This window comes from Tachysurus fulvidraco, chromosome 4 (genome assembly GCF_022655615.1).
Source record: "Tachysurus fulvidraco isolate hzauxx_2018 chromosome 4, HZAU_PFXX_2.0, whole genome shotgun sequence".
In the NCBI taxonomy this organism is placed as follows: domain Eukaryota; kingdom Metazoa; phylum Chordata; class Actinopteri; order Siluriformes; family Bagridae; genus Tachysurus; species Tachysurus fulvidraco.
This window is the reverse complement of record NC_062521.1, coordinates 18,867,272-18,887,350: the sequence shown is the minus strand read 5'-3', so window position 1 is coordinate 18,887,350 and position 20,079 is coordinate 18,867,272. Positions and strand designations below refer to the sequence as shown.

Below are 20,079 nucleotides of genomic sequence, written 5' to 3'. Positions count from 1 at the left end.
GTAAACCTGTTACTTGATGCTTATGTTGCCATAATGAAGTGTGGTGTGTGTCTTGCAGGTACTGATGTCCTCTAATGTATGCAATAAAGGGTGCCTTTGCAAGAAAAACTGTTTTTTTTCTTTTATTTTTTGTATTTCTGCTGGTTTAGCTGTAAAGCAGTTAATTGAAAGCACATGGGGCTTTAAGCAAATGAGAGTCTAAAACGTGTTAAAATCTGTTTCCTGGTGCTAAAGTGAGACGAGGTGACTGACCAATTCCACTTTTGTCAGGGAGGAACCAAGATGCCATCAGTTACTAGCTTAACAGCACCCTTACCGGTGCTGTATCTGTTTGACAGGTCAGTTCTGTCAGGAAAATTCATGGCCTAGTTTTATCAACATGGCATCCTTCTTATCATTGAATGCACTACTGGGCTATTCTATGGTTTTATGTATCAGGCCTAAATAACAATAATTGTGTGGTCCTCACCATAAACAACCAAATAACCTCAGGTGACAACACAAAACACAACAAATGTAAATACATAGTCATTTTTCCCCCACAAAACATTCAGAAACCAGGTGGGCAAAAATAACTACAGCTTTCATACTTGTTCATCCAGAAGTTTAAGTATGTATAGAAGACTGTCTGAGTGTCTAAGTCAACTCAGGTGTATGTATACATCATGTCAAGAAGAAAAGATATGAGCCATGACCATGCTACTTTTTTTTAATCCTGGGCAGGGCTATGAAGCCACCTGAAATTCATCATTATACACTGAGAAGGACTGTTTACATATTATACATAAATTCATATGGAAGTCCTAATAAGTCCTAACATGATATACAACAGAAACTTTTGTCTTGCCTTATAAAAAAAGAAAATTAAGTCACGATAACTAAAAAATATTTATGGTATGAAAAAACCCCAAAAACAAATACATATGCCTAATTTGTGTATTATAGTGAATGTTCTTTTTTCTTTTGATGACCAAAAAAAGTCAAAATAATTAATTAGAAAGTATGAAAATGTTTATTTAAATATATCTTTTTTTTATTTTTTAAATGTATTTGTATTATTGTTTAACAATGTACAGTAACTGGAACTATAAAATTAGAAATTAGAATAAATCATTAATGACAATATTATACAACTTACAGAAATCATTTTGAGACAGCTTCCTGTAGGTGATTTACATTTGAACTCCAGTCATCTTCAGGCCAGTTTTATTGCACAATAATAGCATGAACCAGTTCTTATCATCTGCGTGTAGGAGTTTTTGTATTTTACTAAATCACAGTGTACCCTAAATTTCAACATAGACACTCATTATCTATCTAACACCTTGATCAGGATCTATGATCAGGTTTTATCACTGTAATTACGGCAAACCGTAAAAGAGTAACAGGAACATGGTCATGGACTGACATTTCCTGGTATATTGAGTAAAACATATGGGATGGACTGGTATAAATGGCACATTGGGAATGTCATTCAACAGATTACTCTCAATTTCTCTCAGACAGATATAAGCTGAGATAAAAAAAAAGGTACATTCACATTCTCTTTCTTATTGTCATTGAAATATGTTTTCATTCAAAGCTATGTTGCATGAAAAACTTACTGCATGTTGAACTGGAGTTGATTTAGATCAGATCTAGAATTATTTATTCATTTATTTATTTTCCCATGTAGTTGCAGTCATCATCATCATCATCATCATCTTTATCATCATGAAGGTTTGGATTATGTGTGTGCTGCTGTGTGCTGCCTTTACACTGAGGACTGCCACAGGTAAGCAGCAAGAAACACTGATTGTAAATTGGTGATTTTTATCAATCATTGTGACTTGTGTAATGTTGTTTGTAATTTTTGCAGCTGAAGCAATTGAGACTGGACATGAACAGGATCAGAAACTTCCAGGTTAGTGACCACCACCAGTGAACTTTCTGGGACATAATGAAACATCTGTATTACTTATTACATCTGTATAACATTAGCAGTAGTAGTAGTAGTAGTAGTAGTAGTAGTAGTATCAGTACAATAACAATAACCGTGGAAGCTTCTGCTATTTTCTTGAAAAATAAATAAATGTGTTTTCAAAATCTATTCATGTATTAATTTATGCTTTTATAAACATATGATATTTTTAAGAAGATATTTAAGTTTTCAGCTATGTTATATGATTTGTTTTTTAATTCTTCTAGAGGTAACAACTGAACTGGCTGTTGAGCAGTTGGTTGATGCAGGTCAGTATATTGGTGCTTTTTTCTATAAGGACATCTGTGCTTGGGATGATCCATTAACAAGATTGTATTATCACTTGTGTTTGCAGATGAGGATAAGGAGGAAGCTCTCAAAGCAGATGCTGCTGCTGAAGGTAATTTTATTAACCTAGCTCATTAAAAGGTCCAAAGAACCAGTGTTTTTTAATTGTAAATTGTATTAAACGAATAAAAATTCAAGTATGATTGGAACACAAATGTGTATTATTATTCACAGTTAAGTTTGGCTTCTGTCCACCTGGATGGATTAAATATGAATCACGCTGCTTTCGACTCATGAGATCAAGTGTCTCCTGGCTCAATGCTGAGGTAAATATCAACAGTAAATATCATTCTAAAATGAAAAATGGCAGAATAAGAATAGAAATTTTAAGTTGCAGTGGATGTAAAGTAAGGGAAGAAGTGGCGAAGAAAGATAAAAAAGGAAATGTTTTGTACGTACAATCTCTGATCATTTATAGGATTTCTTTCTTTCTTTCTTCTTTCTTGTAGGCACGGTGTGCAGCTGAACAGTCACGATTGGCATCTGTTCGCAACATTGCAGAATATAAATTCCTGCAGAATTTGCTAGAAATGGCTGGTTTTTCACATGCTTGGATTGGTGCTTACAACTTCCAGGTAACACTCGTATATTACAATTGGCTCTGATTGGCATCTGAATTGCAATAAATGTTTTCATATGATTGTCTATTGTGTAGGGATCATGGCTATGGGTTGACACAGCTCGGTTCTACTACACCAACTGGTACTCACTGAGCAGTGTGTCCAGCTACCCATGTGCTGTCATGAGGAACAATGGTAATATTTATTTTCTGTTGATTTACATATCTATGCTCATTCAGATATACTCATACCCTTCTATCAATTATTGTCTGCTTTCATTCACATTAAATGTATTTTTAAACTTTGTATTTTCACCTTTTTTTCAGTTGGCTGGTCCAACACTAACTGTGGAAGTGGATATCCATACATCTGTGCTATTGACTTAAATACATGTTAAAGGACATGGGTAATTGTCCAAAATGTTGATGCTGATATCATTATGAGTAAAATATTTTTTCATTTGTATTGAGAACATGAAATGAATGTTTGTCACTTAATAAAATAAATCAAATGAATAAAAGAATGATCCTACTGTCAATACTTGTTTATTTCTAATTTTGTGTAAAAAGCAAAGATTCAATTCAGTTTATTTCTATAGCACTTTAAACAATTGACAATTGTCTTAAAGCAGCTTTACAGAAGAATAAAAATTTTAAAATTAAGTTACTATTTATCTCTAACATCTACCAACAATGAGTAAGTCTGAGGTGACAGTGGCAAGGAAAAACTCTCTGAGATGAAGGAAGAAACCTTGAGAGGAAACAGGCTCAGAATAAAATTCCTTTCTACAACAGTTTGTAGTCAAGTGGAATTACGCAGCCAAGTGCTCCTAAAGAACTAATAGTTCAGCGTAATTTCTGAATTTATTATAGACTTAACACTAATTGCTTCCTGCTAAAGTCTTTAAATGTTCACTGATCAAGACCCAAACAAAGGAGCAAATTAGTGAAATTTAATCAGACCCTCAAAGAGGAGTAAAACATTCTAGATGATCTGATCAGAAACAGTAATATTATTATCTGCAGCATTATCTATCATATTGTTAGGGTTCAAATAGGAAATCTGAACTATTTTGCCTAATATTCTCATATTTTTCATTGAAATAGTTCATAGTGTCATTGCTGCTGCTTATTGATGTGCGTTTTTACGCCTAGTTCATTTTGCTGTTACATACAAATATAGGATTGTTTTTGTTATATTCGATTAGGGTGGAAAGATGATCTAGCAGCACTAGAGTGAAATAGAGTGCAATATATTTATATTAATTATGGACTTTAGTAGATTTATTCTATGTGCCTGTTTAGTAATTATAATAGAGAGAAAGAATATGAAATATTTAACAAAAATATATTTAATTAGTGACACGGTTAGAGTTTGCGCCCTCTAACGGTTCAAAGTATTACATCAAAACAGATTTTATTTGTATCCGCTAGAGGGCGCAAACGCCATGGTTTATTGACTTCAAAACACAATCCAGCTCTTAACACTAGTACAGCCGCAACGTAATATATAAACTTTTAAACTTTTGTTTAAATAATTATTCATAGACTTTATAAATCGTAATGTTTGCAGCCCTTCGATAGTTCAGTTGGTAGAGCGGAGGACTGTAGCGGTTTACACTGAGATCCTTAGGTCGCTGGTTCGAATCCGGCTCGAAGGAAGAGGAGTTTTTAAGCACCGGTAACCGAAACGTGACGTTTCTGTGAAACTCTACGAAAGGCGTTCATTAGATGCTTCACGTCCCGCAAATCATTTATGCTCACCTTCCTTAAACTTTGACATGTTGTTTTGCGCCGTAAAAACAATCACGGTCTGGTCTGAGTTAAGTACACTTGACCGTCGCTTAAAAAGTGCACCAGTAAAAAACTGGAGTGTGCGTCAACCTAAGAGACGGATAACTCTGGCACTTCTTCAGTAACAAATTTTATAGTTTACACAATACATTACAGAAGCTTTATTTTAGTTTCCTTCAAAGGACAGAAAAGACTAGTTCCCTGATGAACCGAACCGTAACAACTAGACCACGAGGGATAACTTCCTTTTACTTGGTTGCAAACAAAATACGAATTTAGTGTGCAATTTTCTGACATTCATATGTCCAGAGCTATAAAGTTTACACAGAACTTGTCACGTAAATATGATTGGTGCATTGAGTGTTTTGCCCGTTCTATGTCTTGTGAGTATGGTAAGTTAACAAGAGCTGTTTTTATATTTAACCCTCAGAGATACCAACACTGCTCGACTGGTCCCAACATCTCCCAGGGTTAAGAGGTAATCAATCAATCAATCAATCAATCAATCAATCAATCAAATTTTATTTATAGGCACCTTACAACAGCCAAAAAGAGCACAAGGTGCTTTAGTAAAAAAAACAATAAAAAATAAAATCAATAAGAACACAATGAACATAAAATAGCAGTTGAAACCGGGCCTAAGTGTTAAAAGTTTGTATGAATAAATGAGTTTTCAACTGCGATTTAAAAACCTTAAACTTCACCGGAAGCCAGTGAAGCGAGTGGAGGACAGGGGTGATGTGTGAGCGTTTGGAGGTGTTGGAGAGAAAACGTGCTGCCGCATTTTGTACCATTTGAAGAAGTGATTGATTAAGTCCAGTGTAGAGAGCATTACAGTAGTCAATCCTTGAGCTGATGAAGGCATGTATAGCTTTTTCAAGGTCAGCTTGGGACAAAAATGATTTTACCTTGCTGAGTAGTCTTAGCTGGTAAAAGCTCACCTTCACTACTGCACTGATCTGCTTATCGAAGTGCATACTCTTGTCAAAGATAACACCCAGGTTACGCATGGTAGGAGCAAACTAAGGTGTTAAAGGACCAAAACTAAGAGAACTGCTGGGTGAATCTGGGCTAAACAAGATGTACTCAGTCTTTTCTTCATTCAGATGAAGGAAGTTCTGGGAAAGCCACTGTTTGATATCCTGAAGGCAATTATGGAGCGGGTCCAATGCAGAACGATTACTCAGAATCACAGGAAGATAGATCTGGAGGTCGTCAGCATAGAAAAGAAACTGAATGTTGTGATTGGAAATGAGTTGACCATGAACAGAGTAGGACCAAGAATAGATCCTTGAGGCACACCAGATTACAGAGGAGCAACCGAGGAAGAATAGTCATTAGGCATTACTGAAAAGGTTCTGTTAGTGAGATATGATGAGAAGCAATTTAGCACCGCACCCTGCAGACCAAAAACATGTTGGAGACGAGAGATGAGGATGGCATGATCCACGGTGTCATATGGAGCGGTTAGGTCCAGTAACACCAAAACCACAGAGCTTTTACCATCCAGGGCTCCAAGAATGTCATTATGGACCCTCAATAGCGCTGATTCAGTGCTATGTCTTGACCTGAAACCGGACTGAAATGTATCACCAATGCCGTGCAGTTGAAGATGAGACGGAAGAAAGGTTAGATATAGGATGGAAGTTGGAGAGTATGGAGGGATCAAGGTTGGGTTTCTTGAGCAGCGGTCTAACAATAGCGTGTTTGAGAGCAGCAGGAACAGTACCCACCCTAAAACAGTTGTTTATGAAGGGGACAAGGATGGGACCTATGATGTCAACAGCCTCCTTCAAAGGTAAGTGTACAACAAGACTCTTCTGTTCTGGCACCATGGTGGTGGAATGAACTTTCCCTAGCTAAGTCACTGGCGGTTGAAGAACTACTTCTTCATGAAATACTTGAACTAGCACTTTCTCCCCTGTTTGTTGTATGTGTGTATTTAAAAAAAACTTTGAACAGTGTTTTAGGTTCAAGGTATCTTAAGTCTGCAACCTGGTGAACCAGAGTTAATGTATTCAATGACTTAAAAGCACTTTTGTGCATTGCTCTGGATAAGGGCTTCTGCCAAATGCTGTAAATGTGAATATATTGTATTTATATATAAATAAGGTTGAGGAAGACACAATATTCATTTGTCATTGGGAAACCTTCACCACACAACATGGGACTGAAACCCTGGACCCTGAGATTAAGAGACTAGTCTTGACTTGACTTTAATTAGGCCAGCAATCTTTCCCATTCAATACTTTGTCTTGGCTGTTGTTTCTGTAGTTGGGACTAAGATTATTGGACGAGTTACAACATGCACACCACTAAAAGTCACTGTTGCACTATATATAGTTCTCAGGTTAAAGTGTGTATCTTTTTCTTAGAAAAATTCATGTGCATAGTTGAAAATCTTACTGAAAGTACTTTTGAGTGGTGATCAATAGGTTTTTTTGGGTTTTTTTTTCTGCTCTCAACCCTGTCTTGGTCCAGATGCAGGATTCTAATTCTAGGTTCAAGGGAAGCCTCAAATATCCTGTCTCATTTCTTGATTATTTATGTCACTATGTATGTCAATCCACTTTTATATAGTTAAAAATTCTCTATTAAATTTTGTGATACTGAAAAAGGCTATGTACCTGTTTTGTAGAAAAAAAGCAGAATCGGGAGTCATATATTAGTGATGCTCTGGAGTTGGACATGGATCAGCTGGACCAGCCATCTCGTGCTAGCGGCAGCAGCATGGGCAGTGTTTCACGCCAAAAACGTTTCTCACGTCACTCCACAACCAGCCACAGCAGCCCACACTCCTCTTCCAATACCAGCCATGCCAGCACACACACTTCTGGTATCGAGAGCAGTGTCAAGGAGCGAGGCCTGGATGATGATGGTAAGAATCACACACCGATAAACTCTAGTTTTTCATTTGTGTGCCTATATAAAAAATCTATTCATTCCTTGAATAGTGGTGTGTATTGAAGAAAGATGAGTTTGTGCTACCTGGCAGCTAAGGAGACATGTATGTGGAGCAACTACTAAATATGAAAATGATGATTCCATAATATACGTTTGCCATTTGTGTTTCTGCAGAGATTGAGATGTTGGTCGATGACCCTAAAGACAATGAAGAACTCACTGATTTAGCATTTGAGCTCAGTCAGGACCTTTGCATTCATATCACTGAGGACATGTTAACATCTGCACAAAGCAACGGCTACTCAGGTACAAGTACACTCATACAATAAATGATTGATGCTGGTGAGATTGCAGAGATGTTAGTGCCTTTCCAAGACACACTTCAATTATACACTGGGCAAAGTTTCTACTTAAAATAGTAATTATTATAAACACATCAAAACACAATAACACTTGTGTAACAAACTTTTACACGACAAAAATGGTTGACTAAATGGTAAGACTGTGCAAAACATTTAAATTTAAATATTCCTAATTTTTATTGTAAATTAGAACATACGACAAAAAGCCTCCCTACAGTATGAGCAGGTGTGTCCAAACTGTTGGTTGGTTGTGTGACACCACAGTTTTCTTGCATCATGGACAGAATATTGATGTCGTGCACATAGAATAGGGCTGGTGAAGTCCTCCAAAAACAAAGGTTGTTTTATCAGTCACCATAAGTGTGAGTTTACACTTGATCAACTGTCAGGCAAAGCAGTAAAATGGAAAGTAAAATTTAGGTATAGAAAAATAGCTGGAGATCCTGGAGTTATGGTTATTCACAAAACGTTCAGAGACCTTCAGAAACCAGGTGGGAAAAATACAGATTTGCCCACTCTGACATCACATTTTCAAAACAGTTAACACACAGGATAAAACTGAAGCTCAATGGCCAAAATTACTCATTTTGTTAGCAAAATGCTCTAACACTCTCAAAACATTAAAAACATGCAACATAAGCAAATATTTCCATCAAACACCACAACTTGTGGTCAAATTAATTTATTCTTTCAATCAATCATTACACAATGGACAACAAAATACAAAATGCAGCCATCAATATTAAATATGATACATTACAAACTCTAAAGGATACTGGAAAAAGGGTACCAAAGAAAACTTATGGGTGGAAATACCTTTTAAAAGAAAAAGAAATATATATATATATATTTTATCTTTCACATTTAGTCCATTCGTTCTTGATGATTATGCCACAGGTACTCATCAACATCATACTCATCAAGGTATTACAATAAAAAATATGTACCTGCATATACTGGAATCGTGCCACCTTTACGATGTCAGAGTTTCATTGAAATGGAACTCTGTACAGCTGCTTCATTCTGACATGGTTTCGTTTGAGGACTCAAACTCACACTGTTTATATTTCTAAATGCCCCCTGATCTGCAGTTACTGTTGCCTGGATTTCACGCAGTCTGATTGCATTGTTTGCCACTACCATATCTACAATGGCAGTCTCCTGTTCAATACTAAATATCTTTCCTCTGTCACCAGTGTGTGGTAATGTGTGGATTCTATAAAGTAAAAGCAAAAAGCATATCAAAATTGACATTACTGTATAACAGTCACCTAAAAAGGATTGATAAAACATCTGCATTACAGTAGACACAATTTGTTCTGCTAACAGGGCAATACAGTAAAGCTGAAATACACAGTGGTATACATTACAGTAACACTGTGAATTACTTGTTCTCATTCCTTCTCACAGTGCTCCCACTCAGAATGGGCTGGACCCTTTTTCTAGCCTTTCTAAAGGACAAGCCATGATTTATGACATGGTCAATAATTGTTGCCCGAATTTCATTTGAAACTTGAGCTTGATTTTGCCCTCTTGCTGCTGCAGCTCCTCCACCACGCATACAAACTACTCTTCCTCGGGCCCCTCTGCCATGGCCTTTTATTCTCCTTCCGTGCCTACGGTCTCTTTGATCCATGTTTGCAAACAGCAACACAGAGGTGGCATCTTTTATAGATGGATGAGGACTGATTGCTGATTGAAGAGTTGTGCAAATGAGTTTCACTCAGGTGCATAGAGATTTATAATTATGCAAGTAGTTTCTATCAGCTGGGAATAGATTTTTTTCTTTTGTTCAAAGTGAATCCAATAGAGTTTGGGGTTTTTCAATGAGATCTGTGGTAACTGTTTTGACAAAGGGTGTGAAAAATGTGAAACAAATGAAAAAGTGTTAAAACATTTGCAAGAGTAGACTTCTGTTGTGCTAATAATGTAATGATGAAGATCAAGCGGATCCCAGTTTCATTTAGTATGTCTTAGCAAATGAGAAAAAATGTAACTACAGCCTTCATACTTGTTCATCCAGAGGTTTCAGTACTTCTAGAAGAGTGGAACCTTGGCATATTATACATAAATTCATATGGAAGTCCTAGTAGGTCCTAACATGATATACAACAGAAACCTTTGTTTTGCCTTATAAAAATTGTCATGAGAACAAGAAAATATGTATTGCATGAAAAATACTAAAACAAATACATGGGTTGAATTCATAAATGTATTTTAAAGATAGAGACTTACTCATTTTTGTATTATAGTGTATGTTCTTTTTACTTTTGATGACCAAATAAAGTCAAAATAATTAATTAGAAAGTATGAAAATGTTTATTTAAATGTATAATTTTTTAAAATGTATTTGTATTATTGTTTAACAATGTACAGTAACTGGAACTATAAAAATTAGAAATTAGAGTAAATCATTAATGACAATATTATACAACTTACTGAAAAAGACAGCTTCCTGTAGGTGATTTACATTTGAACTCCAGTCATCTTCAGGCCAGTTTTATTGCACAATAATAGCATGAACCAGTTCTTATCATATGTGTGTAGGTTTTTTGGTAGTTTACTAAATCACAGTGTACCCTAAATTTCAACATAGACACTCATTATCTATCTAACACCTTGATCAGGATCTATGATCAGGTTTTATCACTGTAATTACGGCAAACCGTAAAAGAGTAACAGGAACATGGTCATGGACTGACATTTCCTGGTATATTGAGTAAAACATATGGGATGGACTGGTATAAATGGCACATTGGGAATGTCATTCAACAGATTACTCTCAATTTCTCTCAGACATACAAGCTGAGACCAAAAAAATAGGTACATTCACATTCTCTTTCTTATTGTCATTGAAATGTGTTTTCATTCTAAGCTATGCTGCATGAAAAACTTACTGCATGTTGAACTGGAGTTGATTTAGATCAAATTTAGATTTATTTATTTATTTATCTATCTATCTATCTATCTATCTATCTATCTATCTATCTATCTATCTATCTATCTATCTATTTATTTATTTATTTATTTATTTATTTATTTATTTATTTATTTTCCCATTTAGTTACAGTCATCATCTTTATCATCATGAAGGTTTGGATTATGTGTGTGCTGCTGTGTGCTGCCTTTACACTGAGGACTGCCACAGGTAAGCAGCAAGAAACACTGATTGTAAAGTGGTGATTTTTATCAATCATTGTGACTTGTGTAATGTTGTTTGTACTTGATATTTTTGCAGCTGCAGCAATTGAGACTGGACATGAACAGGATCAGAAACTTTCAGGTTAGTGACCACCAGCAGTGAACTTTCTGGGATGTAATGAAGCATCTGTATTACTTATTACATCTGTATAACATTAGTAGTAGTAGTAGTAGTAGTAGTAGTAGTAGTACTACTACTAGTAGTAGCAGTAGTAGTAGCAGTAGTAGTAGTAGTAGTAGTAGTAGTAGTAGTATCAGTACAATAACAATAGCAGTGGAAGCTTCTGCTATTTTCTTGAAAAAGAAATAAATGTGTTTTCAAAATCTATTCATGTATTCATTTATGCTTTTGTAAACATATGATTATTTTTTAAGAAGATATTTAAGTTTTCAGCTATGTTATTGATTTTTTTTTTTATTCTTCTAGAGGTAACAACTGAACTGGCTGTTGAGCAGTTGGTTGATGCAGGTCAGTATATTGGTGCTTTTTTCTATAAGGACATCTGTGGTTGGGATGATCCATAAACAAGATTGTAGTAATGCATTATCACTTGTGTTTGCAGATGAGGATAAGGAGGAAGCTCTCAAAGCAGATGCTGCTGCTGAAGGTAATTTTATTAACCATGTTCATTAAAAGGTCCAAACAACCAATGTTTTTTTTAATTGTAAATTGTATTAAACGAATAAAAATTCAAGTATGATTGGAACACAAATGTGTATTATTATTCACAGTTAAGTTTGGCTTCTGTCCACCTGGATGGATTAAATATGAATCACGCTGCTTTCGACTCATGAGATCAAGTGTCTCCTGGCTCAATGCTGAGGTAAATATCAACAGTAAATATCATTCTAAAATGAAAAATGGCAGAATAAGAATAGAAATTTTAAGTTGCAGTGGATGTAAAGTAAGGGAAGAAGTGGCGAAGAAAGTTAAAAAAGGAAATGTTTTGTACGAAGAATCTCTGATCATTTATAGGGTTTCTTTCTTTCTTTCTTTTTTCTTTCTTGTAGGCACAGTGTGCAGCTGAACAGTCACGATTGGCATCTGTTCGCAACATTGCAGAACATAAATTCCTGCAGAATTTGCTAGAAATGGCTGGTTTTTCACATGCTTGGATTGGTGCTTACAACTTCCAGGTAACACACTCGTATATTACAATTGGCTCTGATTGGCATCTGAATTGCATTAAATGTTTTCATATGATTGTCTATTGTGTAGGGATCATGGCTATGGGTTGACACAGCTCGGTTCTACTACACCAACTGGTACTCACTGAGCAGTGTGTCCAGCTACCCATGTGCTGTCATGAGGAACAACGGTAATATTTATTTTCTGTTGATTTACATATCTACGCTCATTCAGATATACTCATACCCTTCTATCAATTATTGTCTGCTTTCATTCAGATTAAATGTATTTTTAAACTTTGTATTTTCACCTTTTTTTCAGTTGGCTGGTCCAACACTAACTGTGGAAGTGGATATCCATACATCTGTGCTATTGACTTAAATACATGTTAAAGGACATGGGTAATTGTCCAAAATGTTGATGCTGATATGCATTATTAGTAAAATAATTTTTCATTTGCATTGAGAACACGAAATGAATGTTTGTCACTTAATAAAATAAATCAAATGAATAAAAGAATGATCCTTCTTTCAATACTTGTTTATTTCTAATGTTGTGTATAAAGGCAAAGATTCATTTCAGTTTCTTTCTATAGGGCTTTTAACAATTGACAATTGTCTTAAAGCAGCTTTACAGAAGAATAAAAATTTAATTTAAAATTAAGTTACTATTTATCTCTAACATCTATCAATAATGAGTAATTCTGAGGTGACAGTGACAAGGAAAAACTTCCTGAGATGAAGGAAGAAACCTTGAGAGGAAACAGGCTCAGAATAAAATTCCTTTCTACAACAGTTTGTAGTCAAGTGGAATTACGCAGCCAAGTGCTCCTAAAGAACTAATAGTTCAGTGTAATTTCTGAATTCATTATAGACTTAACACTAATTGCTTGTCTTTAAATGTTCACTGATCAAGACCCAAACAAAGGAGCAAATTAGTGAAATTTAATCAGACCCTCAAAGAGGAGTAAAACATTCTAGATGATCTGATCAGAAACAGTAATATTATTATCTGCAGCATTATCTATCATATTGTTAGGGTCCAAATAGGAAGTCTGAACTATTTTGCCTAATATTCTCATATTTTTCATTGAAATAGTTCATAGTGTCATTGCTGCTGCTTATTGATGTGCGTTTTGATGCCTAGTTCATTTTGCTGTTACATACAAATATAGGATTGTTTTTGTTATATTCGATTAGGGTCATGGGCGTAAATTTCATTTAAGAGTGGGGGGGGGGACAATAAATATAAAATTTCTCATGAGCAATTTTTGAAGGGGGGGACACAAATAATAGTTAAATTGTACTTATAAAGATATGTCCCCACAGTGAAAAACTTTGCTTTTATCATTATTATTGTAGTCATTTTATCTAGTCTATGACACTGCAAGGCAAGTTTATTTATACTGTAGCACATTTCATACACAATGGTAATTCAAAGTGCTTTACATAAAGAAAGTAAAACTATCATAAAAATAATCACAACAATCAAAACAAGTAATTAAAAAAGGTTAAAAATTTTATTTAAAATTAATTAAGACACTTAAAAAGAAATTGATTATACAAAAAATACAAGGAGGTCAGTTCGGACGTAGCACAGTGTTCATTAGTAAATGCACAGCTAAACAATATGCTAATTGTGGCCGTTAATGTTAAGTTAACATTATGCCAAGTCGTCCCAAATAAAACAATGCATGGGAAACGGCTTTGGCGTGTTAGTTACAGTGCACTATGCAACAAGCAAGTAAACAAGCTAATTTTAACTAGATAAGTAATATTTTAATCGCTAATATAGCAGATTCATGGAAAAAACATCGGTAATCAGCATTTTTGCCGCAACTAAATTATGAATGAGTCTGCATCAACTACAGTAAAGAGAATCGCTTTATTTAAGGTGAATAAAATCCCCTACTTAATGGAGTTTAATATTAATTGAGCCGCAGCCACACACCTGACTCGTGTGTACAGAGTAGGTGAGATGTACTAGGAAAGCAGGCAGTGGGTCAAACCACTGTGAGGAAGGGGAGGGGGAACTCAACTGTTTCTAAATGCATTTTTTGCGGGTTTTTTCTACTTAGACAATTATTTAGGTATACATACATATATTTTTCATAATAGAGAGTGCGATATTTTTTTAAATACATTTTTTTTGGGGGGACAATCCTCGGCTGGGGGGGACATGTCCCCCCCGTCCCCCCCGGATTTACGCCCATGAGGGTGGAAAGATGATCTAGCAGCACTAGAGTGAAATAAAGTGCAATATATTTATATTATTATGGAATTTAGTAGATTTATTCTATGTGCCTTTTTAGTAATTATAATAGAGAGAAAGAATATGAAATATTTAACAAAAATATATTTAATTAGTGACACGGTTGGAGTTTGCGCCCTCTAACGGTTCAAAGTATTACATCAAAACAGATTTTATTTGTATCCGCTAGAGGGCGCAAACGCCATGGTTTATTGACTTCAAAACACAATCCAGCTCTTAAACATAAGTACAGCCGCAACGTAATATATAAACTTTTAAACTTTTGTTTAAATAATTATTTATAGAATTATATTGAATTAATTATAGAAATATTGTGTTTGCAGCCCTTCGATAGCTCAGTTGGTAGAGCGGAGGACTGTAGCGGTTTACATTGAGATCCTTAGGTCGCTGGTTCGAATCCGGCTCGAAGGAAGAGGAGTTTTTAAGCACCGAAACGTGACGTTTCTGTGAAACTCTACGAAAGACGTTCATTAGATGCTTCACGTCCCGCGAATCATTTATGCTCACCTTCCTTAAACTTTGACATGTTGTTTTGCGCCGTAAAAACAATCACGGTCTGGTCTGAGTTAAGTACACTTGATCGTCGCTTAAAAAGTGCACCAGCTAAAAAACTGGAGTGTGCGTCAACCTAAGAGACGGATAACTCTGGCACTTCTTCAGTAACAAATTTTATAGTTTACACAATACATTACAGAAGCTTTATTTTAGTTTCCTTCAAAGGACAGAAAAGACTAGTTCCCTGATGAACCGAACCGTAACAACTAGACCACGAGGGATAACTTCCTTTTACTTGGTTGCAAACAAAATACGAATTTAGTGTGTAATTTTCTGACATTCTTATGTCCAGAGCTATAAAGGTTACACAGAACTTGTCACGTAAATATGATTGGTGCATTGAGTGTTTTGCCCGTTCTATGTCTTGTGAGTATGGTAAGTTAACAAGAGCTGTTTTTATATTTAACCCTCAGAGATACCAACACTGCTCGACTGGTCCCAACATCTCCCAGGGTTAAGAGGTAATCAATCAATCAATCAATCAATCAATCAATCAATCAAATTTTATTTATAGGCACCTTACAACAGCCAAAAGGAGCACAAGGTGCTTTAGTAAAACAACAATAAAAAATAAAATCAATAAGAACACAATGAACATAAAATAGCAGTTGAAACCGGGCCTAAGTGTTAAAAGCTTGTAGGACTAAATGAGTTTTGAACTGCGATTTAAAAACAGTGATGGATCATAAGTGTGCTGGAAGTGCGTTCCACAGCTTTGGTCCCTTGATGGAAAATGACCGGCCTCCAAACTTCTCATATTTGTATTTGGGAGTGACCAGAGAGGTATGTCCAGAGGAGCGGAGAGATCTGGCTGGTTGGTAGACCTTTATTAATTCTGTGAGGTAGGCCGGGGCCAGACCATTGATGGCCTTGAACACAAAGAGAAAGACTTTATACTCCACCCTAAAATGCACCGGAAGCACGACAAAACCGGTTGACTAAATGGCAAGACTGTGCAAAACATTTAATTTTAAATATTCCTAATTTTTATTGTAAATTAGAACATACGACAAAAAGCCTCCCTACAGTATGAGCAGGTGTGTCCAAACTGTTGGTTGGTTGAGTGACACCACAGTTTTCTTGCATCATGGACAGAATCTTGATGTCGTGCACATAGAATAGGGCTGGTGAAGTCCTCCAAAAACAATGGTTGTTTTATCAGTCACCATAAGTTTGAGTTTACACTTGATCAACTGTCAGGCAAAGGAGTAAAGTGGAAAATAAAATTTAGGGATAGAAAAATGCCTGGAGATCCTGGAGTTATGGTTATTCACAAAACCTTAAGAAACCAGGTGGGAAAAATGACTACAGCCTTCATACTTGTTCATCCAGAGGTTTAAGTACTTCTAAAAGAGTGGAACCTTGGCATATTATACATAAATTCATATGGAAGTCCTAGTAGGTCCTAACATGATATACAACAGAAACCTTTGTCTTGCCTTATAAAAATTGTCTTTTGTTATTTGTATGTCATGATAACGAGAAAATATTTATTGCATGAAAAATACTAAAACAAATACATGGGTTGAATTCATAAGTGTATTCAAAGATAGAGACTTACTAATTTTTGTATTATAGTGTATGTTCTTTTTACGTTTGAAGACCAAAAAAAGTAAAAATAATTAATTGGAAAGTATGAAAATGATTATTTAAATATATATATATCTTTTAAATGTATTTGTATTATTGTTTAACAATGTACAGTACCTGGAAATATAAAGATTAGAAATTAGAGTAAATCATTAATGACAATATTATACAACTTATTGAAAAAGACAGCTTCCTGTAGGTGATTTACATTTGAACTCCAGTCATCTTCAGGCCAGTTTTATTGTACAATAATAGCATGAACCAGTTCTTATCATCTGTGTGTAGGTTTTTTTGGTAGTTTACTAAATCACAGTGTATCCTAAATTTTAACATAGACACTCATTATCTACAGTATCTAATACCTTGATCAGGATCTATGATCAGGTTTTATCACTGTAATTATGGCAAACCGTAAAAGAGTAACAGGAACATGGTCATGGACTGACATTTCCTGGTATATTGAGTAAAACATATGGGATGGACTGGTATAAATGGCACATTGGGAATGTCATTCAACAGATTACTTTCAATTTCTCTCAGACATACAAGCTGAGACCAAAAAAATAGGTACATTCACATTCTCTTTCTTATTGTCATTGAAATGTGTTTTCATTCAGATCAAATTTAGATTTATTTATTTATTTATTTTCCCATGTAGTTGCAGTCATCATCATCATCATCATCTTTATCATCATGAAGGTTTGTATTGTGTGTGTGCTGCTGTGTGCTGCCTTTACACTGAGGACTGCCACAGGTAAGCAGCAAGAAACACTGATTGTAAAGTGGTGATTTTTATCAATCATTGTGACTTGTGTAATGTTGTTTGTACTTGATATTTTTGCAGCTGCAGCAATTGAGACTGGACATGAACAGGATCAGAAACTTTCAGGTTAGTGACCACCAGCAGTGAACTTTCTGGGATGTAATGAAACATCTGTATTACTTATTACATCTGTATAACATTAGTAGTAGTAGTAGTAGTAGTAGTAGTAGTAGTAGTAGTAGTAGTAGTAGTAGCAGTAGTAGTAGTAGTAGTAGTAGTAGTAGTAGTAGTAGTAGTAGTAGTATCAGTACAATAACAATAGCAGTGGAAGCTTCTGTTATTTTCTTGAAAAAGAAAATAAATGTGTTTTCAAAATCTATTCATGTATTCATTTATGCTTTTGTAAACATATGATATTTTTTAAGAAGATATTTAAGTTTTCAGCTATGTTATATGATTTTTTTTTTTAATTCTTCTAGAGGTAACAACTGAACTGGCTGTTGAGCAGTTGGTTGATGCAGGTCAGTATATTGGTGCTTTTTTCTATAAGGACATCTGTGGTTGGGATGATCCATTAACAAGATTGTAGTAATGCATTATCACTTGTGTTTGCAGATGAGGATAAGGAGGAAGCTCTCAAAGCAGATGCTGCTGCTGAAGGTAATTTTATTAACCAAGTTCATTAAAAGGTCCAAACAACCAATGTTTTCTAATTGTAAATTGTATTAAACGAATAAAAATTCAAGTATGATTGGAATAAAAATGTGTATTATTGTTCACAGTTAAGTTTGGCTTCTGTCCACCTGGATGGATTAAATATGAATCACGCTGCTTTCGACTCATGAGATCAAGTGTCTCCTGGCTCAATGCTGAGGTAAATATCAACAGCAAATATCATTCTAAAATGAAAAATGGCAGAATAAGAATAGAAATTTTAAGTTGCAGTGGATGTAAAGTAAGGGAAGAAGTGGCGAAGAAAGTTAAAAAAGGAAATGTTTTGTACGAACAATCTCTGATCATTTATAGGATTTCTTTCTTTCTTTCTTTCTTTCTTTCTTTTTTCTTTCTTGTAGGCACAGTGTGCAGCTGAACAGTCACGATTGGCATCTGTTCGCAACATTGCAGAACATAAATTCCTGCAGAATTTGCTAGAAATGGCTGGTTTTTCACATGCTTGGATTGGTGCTTACAACTTCCAGGTAACACTCATATATTTCAATTGGCTCTGATTGGCATCTGAATTGCATTAAATGTTTTCATATGATTGTCTATTGTGTAGGGATCATGGCTATGGGTTGACACAGCTCGATTCTACTACACCAACTGGTACTCACTGAGCAGTGTGTCCAGCTACCCATGTGCTGTCATGAGGAACAATGGTAATATTTATTTTCTGTTGATTGACATATCTACGCTCATTCAGATATACTCATACCCTTCTATCAGATATTCTGTCTGCTTTCATTCAGATTAAATGTATTTTTAAACTTTGTATTTTCACCTTTATTTCAGTTGGCTGGTCCAACACTAACTGTGGAAGTGGATATCCATACATCTGTGCTATTGACTTAAATACATGTTAAAAAGGACATGGGTAATTGTCCAAAATGTTGATGCTGATAAGCATTATGAGTAAAATAATTTTTCATTTGTATTGAGAACACGAAATGAATGTTTGTCACTTAATAAAATAAATCAAATGAATAAAAGAATGATCCTACTGTCAATACTTGTTTATTTCTAATTTTGTGTAAAAGGCAAAGATTCAATTCAGTTTATTTCTGTAGCACTTTAAACAATTGACAATTGTCTTAAAGCAGCTTTACAGAAGAATAAAAATTTTAAAATTAAGTTACTATTTATCTCTAACATCTATCAATAATGAGTAAGTCTGAGGTGCCAGTGGAAAGGAAAAACTCTCTGAGATGAAGGAAGAAACCTTGAGAGGAAACAGGCTCAGAATAAAATTCCTTTCTACAACAGTTTGTAGTCAAGTGGAATTATGCAGCCAAGTGCATAATCCAAGTTCATAATAAATCAAGTCATAATAATTCAAGTCAAGTCGTGGCTTAATGTATAGAGAGTCTGAATCGTAATCCTAAGGTTGTGGGTTCGAGTCTCAGGCCGGCCACAACTAAGGTGCCCTTGAGCAAGGCACCGAACCCCCCAACTGCTCCCCGGGCGCCGCAGCATAAATGGCTGCCCACTGCTCCAGGTGTGTGTTCACGGTGTGTGTGTGCACTTTGGATGGGTCAAATGCAGGGAACGAATTCTGAGTATGGGTCACCATACTTAGCCGTATGTCACTTTCACTAAAGAACTAATAGTTCAGCGTAATTTCTGAATTTATTATAGACTTAACACTAATTGCTTCCTGCTAAAGTCTTTAAATGTTCACTGATCAAGACCCAAACAAAGGAGCAAATTAGTGAAATTTAATCAGACCCTCAAAGAGGAGTAAAACATTCTAGATGATCTGATCAGAAACAGTAATATTATTATCTGCAGCATTATCTATCATATTGTTAGGGTTTAAATAGATAATCTGAATTATTTTGCCTAATATTCTCATATTTTTCATTGAAATAGTTCATAGTGTCATTGCTGCTGCTTATTGATGTGCGTTTTGACGCCTAGTTCATT

The 20,079-nt window shown here is 35.2% G+C and overlaps 4 protein-coding genes and 2 non-coding genes across 7 annotated transcripts; all 6 read left to right on the top strand.

The window, feature by feature from the left end:
* The first annotated feature begins 1,485 nt into the window (after nt 1–1,485).
* On the top strand, nt 1,486–3,406 carry LOC113660962 (ladderlectin-like). Of its 2 annotated transcripts, none has more exons than XM_027174828.2 (9): nt 1,486–1,529; nt 1,673–1,774; nt 1,859–1,903; nt 2,188–2,229; nt 2,316–2,360; nt 2,483–2,574; nt 2,758–2,883; nt 2,964–3,063; nt 3,195–3,406. In XM_027174828.2, the coding sequence occupies exons 2-9, from the start codon at nt 1,714–1,716 to the stop codon at nt 3,263–3,265; spliced, it is 582 nt and encodes a 193-aa protein (XP_027030629.1). In that variant the 5' UTR covers nt 1,486–1,529; nt 1,673–1,713; the 3' UTR covers nt 3,266–3,406. The 2 variants fall into 2 exon arrangements, with proteins under 2 accessions (XP_027030629.1, XP_047668724.1); XM_047812768.1 differs by having other exon boundaries at nt 1,504–1,530; nt 1,676–1,774.
* Nucleotides 3,407–4,304: 898 nt separating this feature from the next.
* LOC125141014 (FERM domain-containing protein 6-like) lies at nt 4,305–7,894 on the top strand. Its single transcript, XM_047812133.1, has 4 exons — nt 4,305–4,370; nt 5,092–5,139; nt 7,300–7,539; nt 7,740–7,894. Exons 3-4 carry the CDS (start codon nt 7,350–7,352, stop codon nt 7,892–7,894), a joined length of 345 nt encoding a protein of 114 aa, XP_047668089.1. The 5' UTR covers nt 4,305–4,370; nt 5,092–5,139; nt 7,300–7,349.
* Nucleotides 4,442–4,528, top strand: trnay-gua. The gene is given in 2 exon segments: nt 4,442–4,478; nt 4,493–4,528. It is a non-coding gene; the product is annotated as a tRNA-Tyr (tRNA).
* A 2,765-nt stretch (nt 7,895–10,659) lies between the features above and the next one.
* Nucleotides 10,660–12,791, top strand: LOC113660964 (ladderlectin-like). Its single transcript, XM_047812538.1, has 9 exons — nt 10,660–10,750; nt 10,992–11,075; nt 11,166–11,210; nt 11,556–11,597; nt 11,692–11,736; nt 11,861–11,952; nt 12,140–12,265; nt 12,348–12,447; nt 12,579–12,791. The coding sequence occupies exons 1-9, from the start codon at nt 10,675–10,677 to the stop codon at nt 12,647–12,649; spliced, it is 681 nt and encodes a 226-aa protein (XP_047668494.1). The 5' UTR covers nt 10,660–10,674; the 3' UTR covers nt 12,650–12,791.
* Nucleotides 12,792–14,852: 2,061 nt separating this feature from the next.
* trnay-gua lies at nt 14,853–14,939 on the top strand. Its single transcript is given in 2 exon segments — nt 14,853–14,889; nt 14,904–14,939. It is a non-coding gene; the product is annotated as a tRNA-Tyr (tRNA).
* A 2,210-nt stretch (nt 14,940–17,149) lies between these two features.
* Nucleotides 17,150–19,163, top strand: LOC125141048 (ladderlectin-like). The gene is made up of 9 exons (XM_047812537.1): nt 17,150–17,240; nt 17,332–17,427; nt 17,518–17,562; nt 17,916–17,957; nt 18,052–18,096; nt 18,219–18,310; nt 18,510–18,635; nt 18,716–18,815; nt 18,949–19,163. The coding sequence occupies exons 1-9, from the start codon at nt 17,165–17,167 to the stop codon at nt 19,017–19,019; spliced, it is 693 nt and encodes a 230-aa protein (XP_047668493.1). The 5' UTR covers nt 17,150–17,164; the 3' UTR covers nt 19,020–19,163.
* The last annotated feature ends 916 nt before the right edge of the window (nt 19,164–20,079 follow it).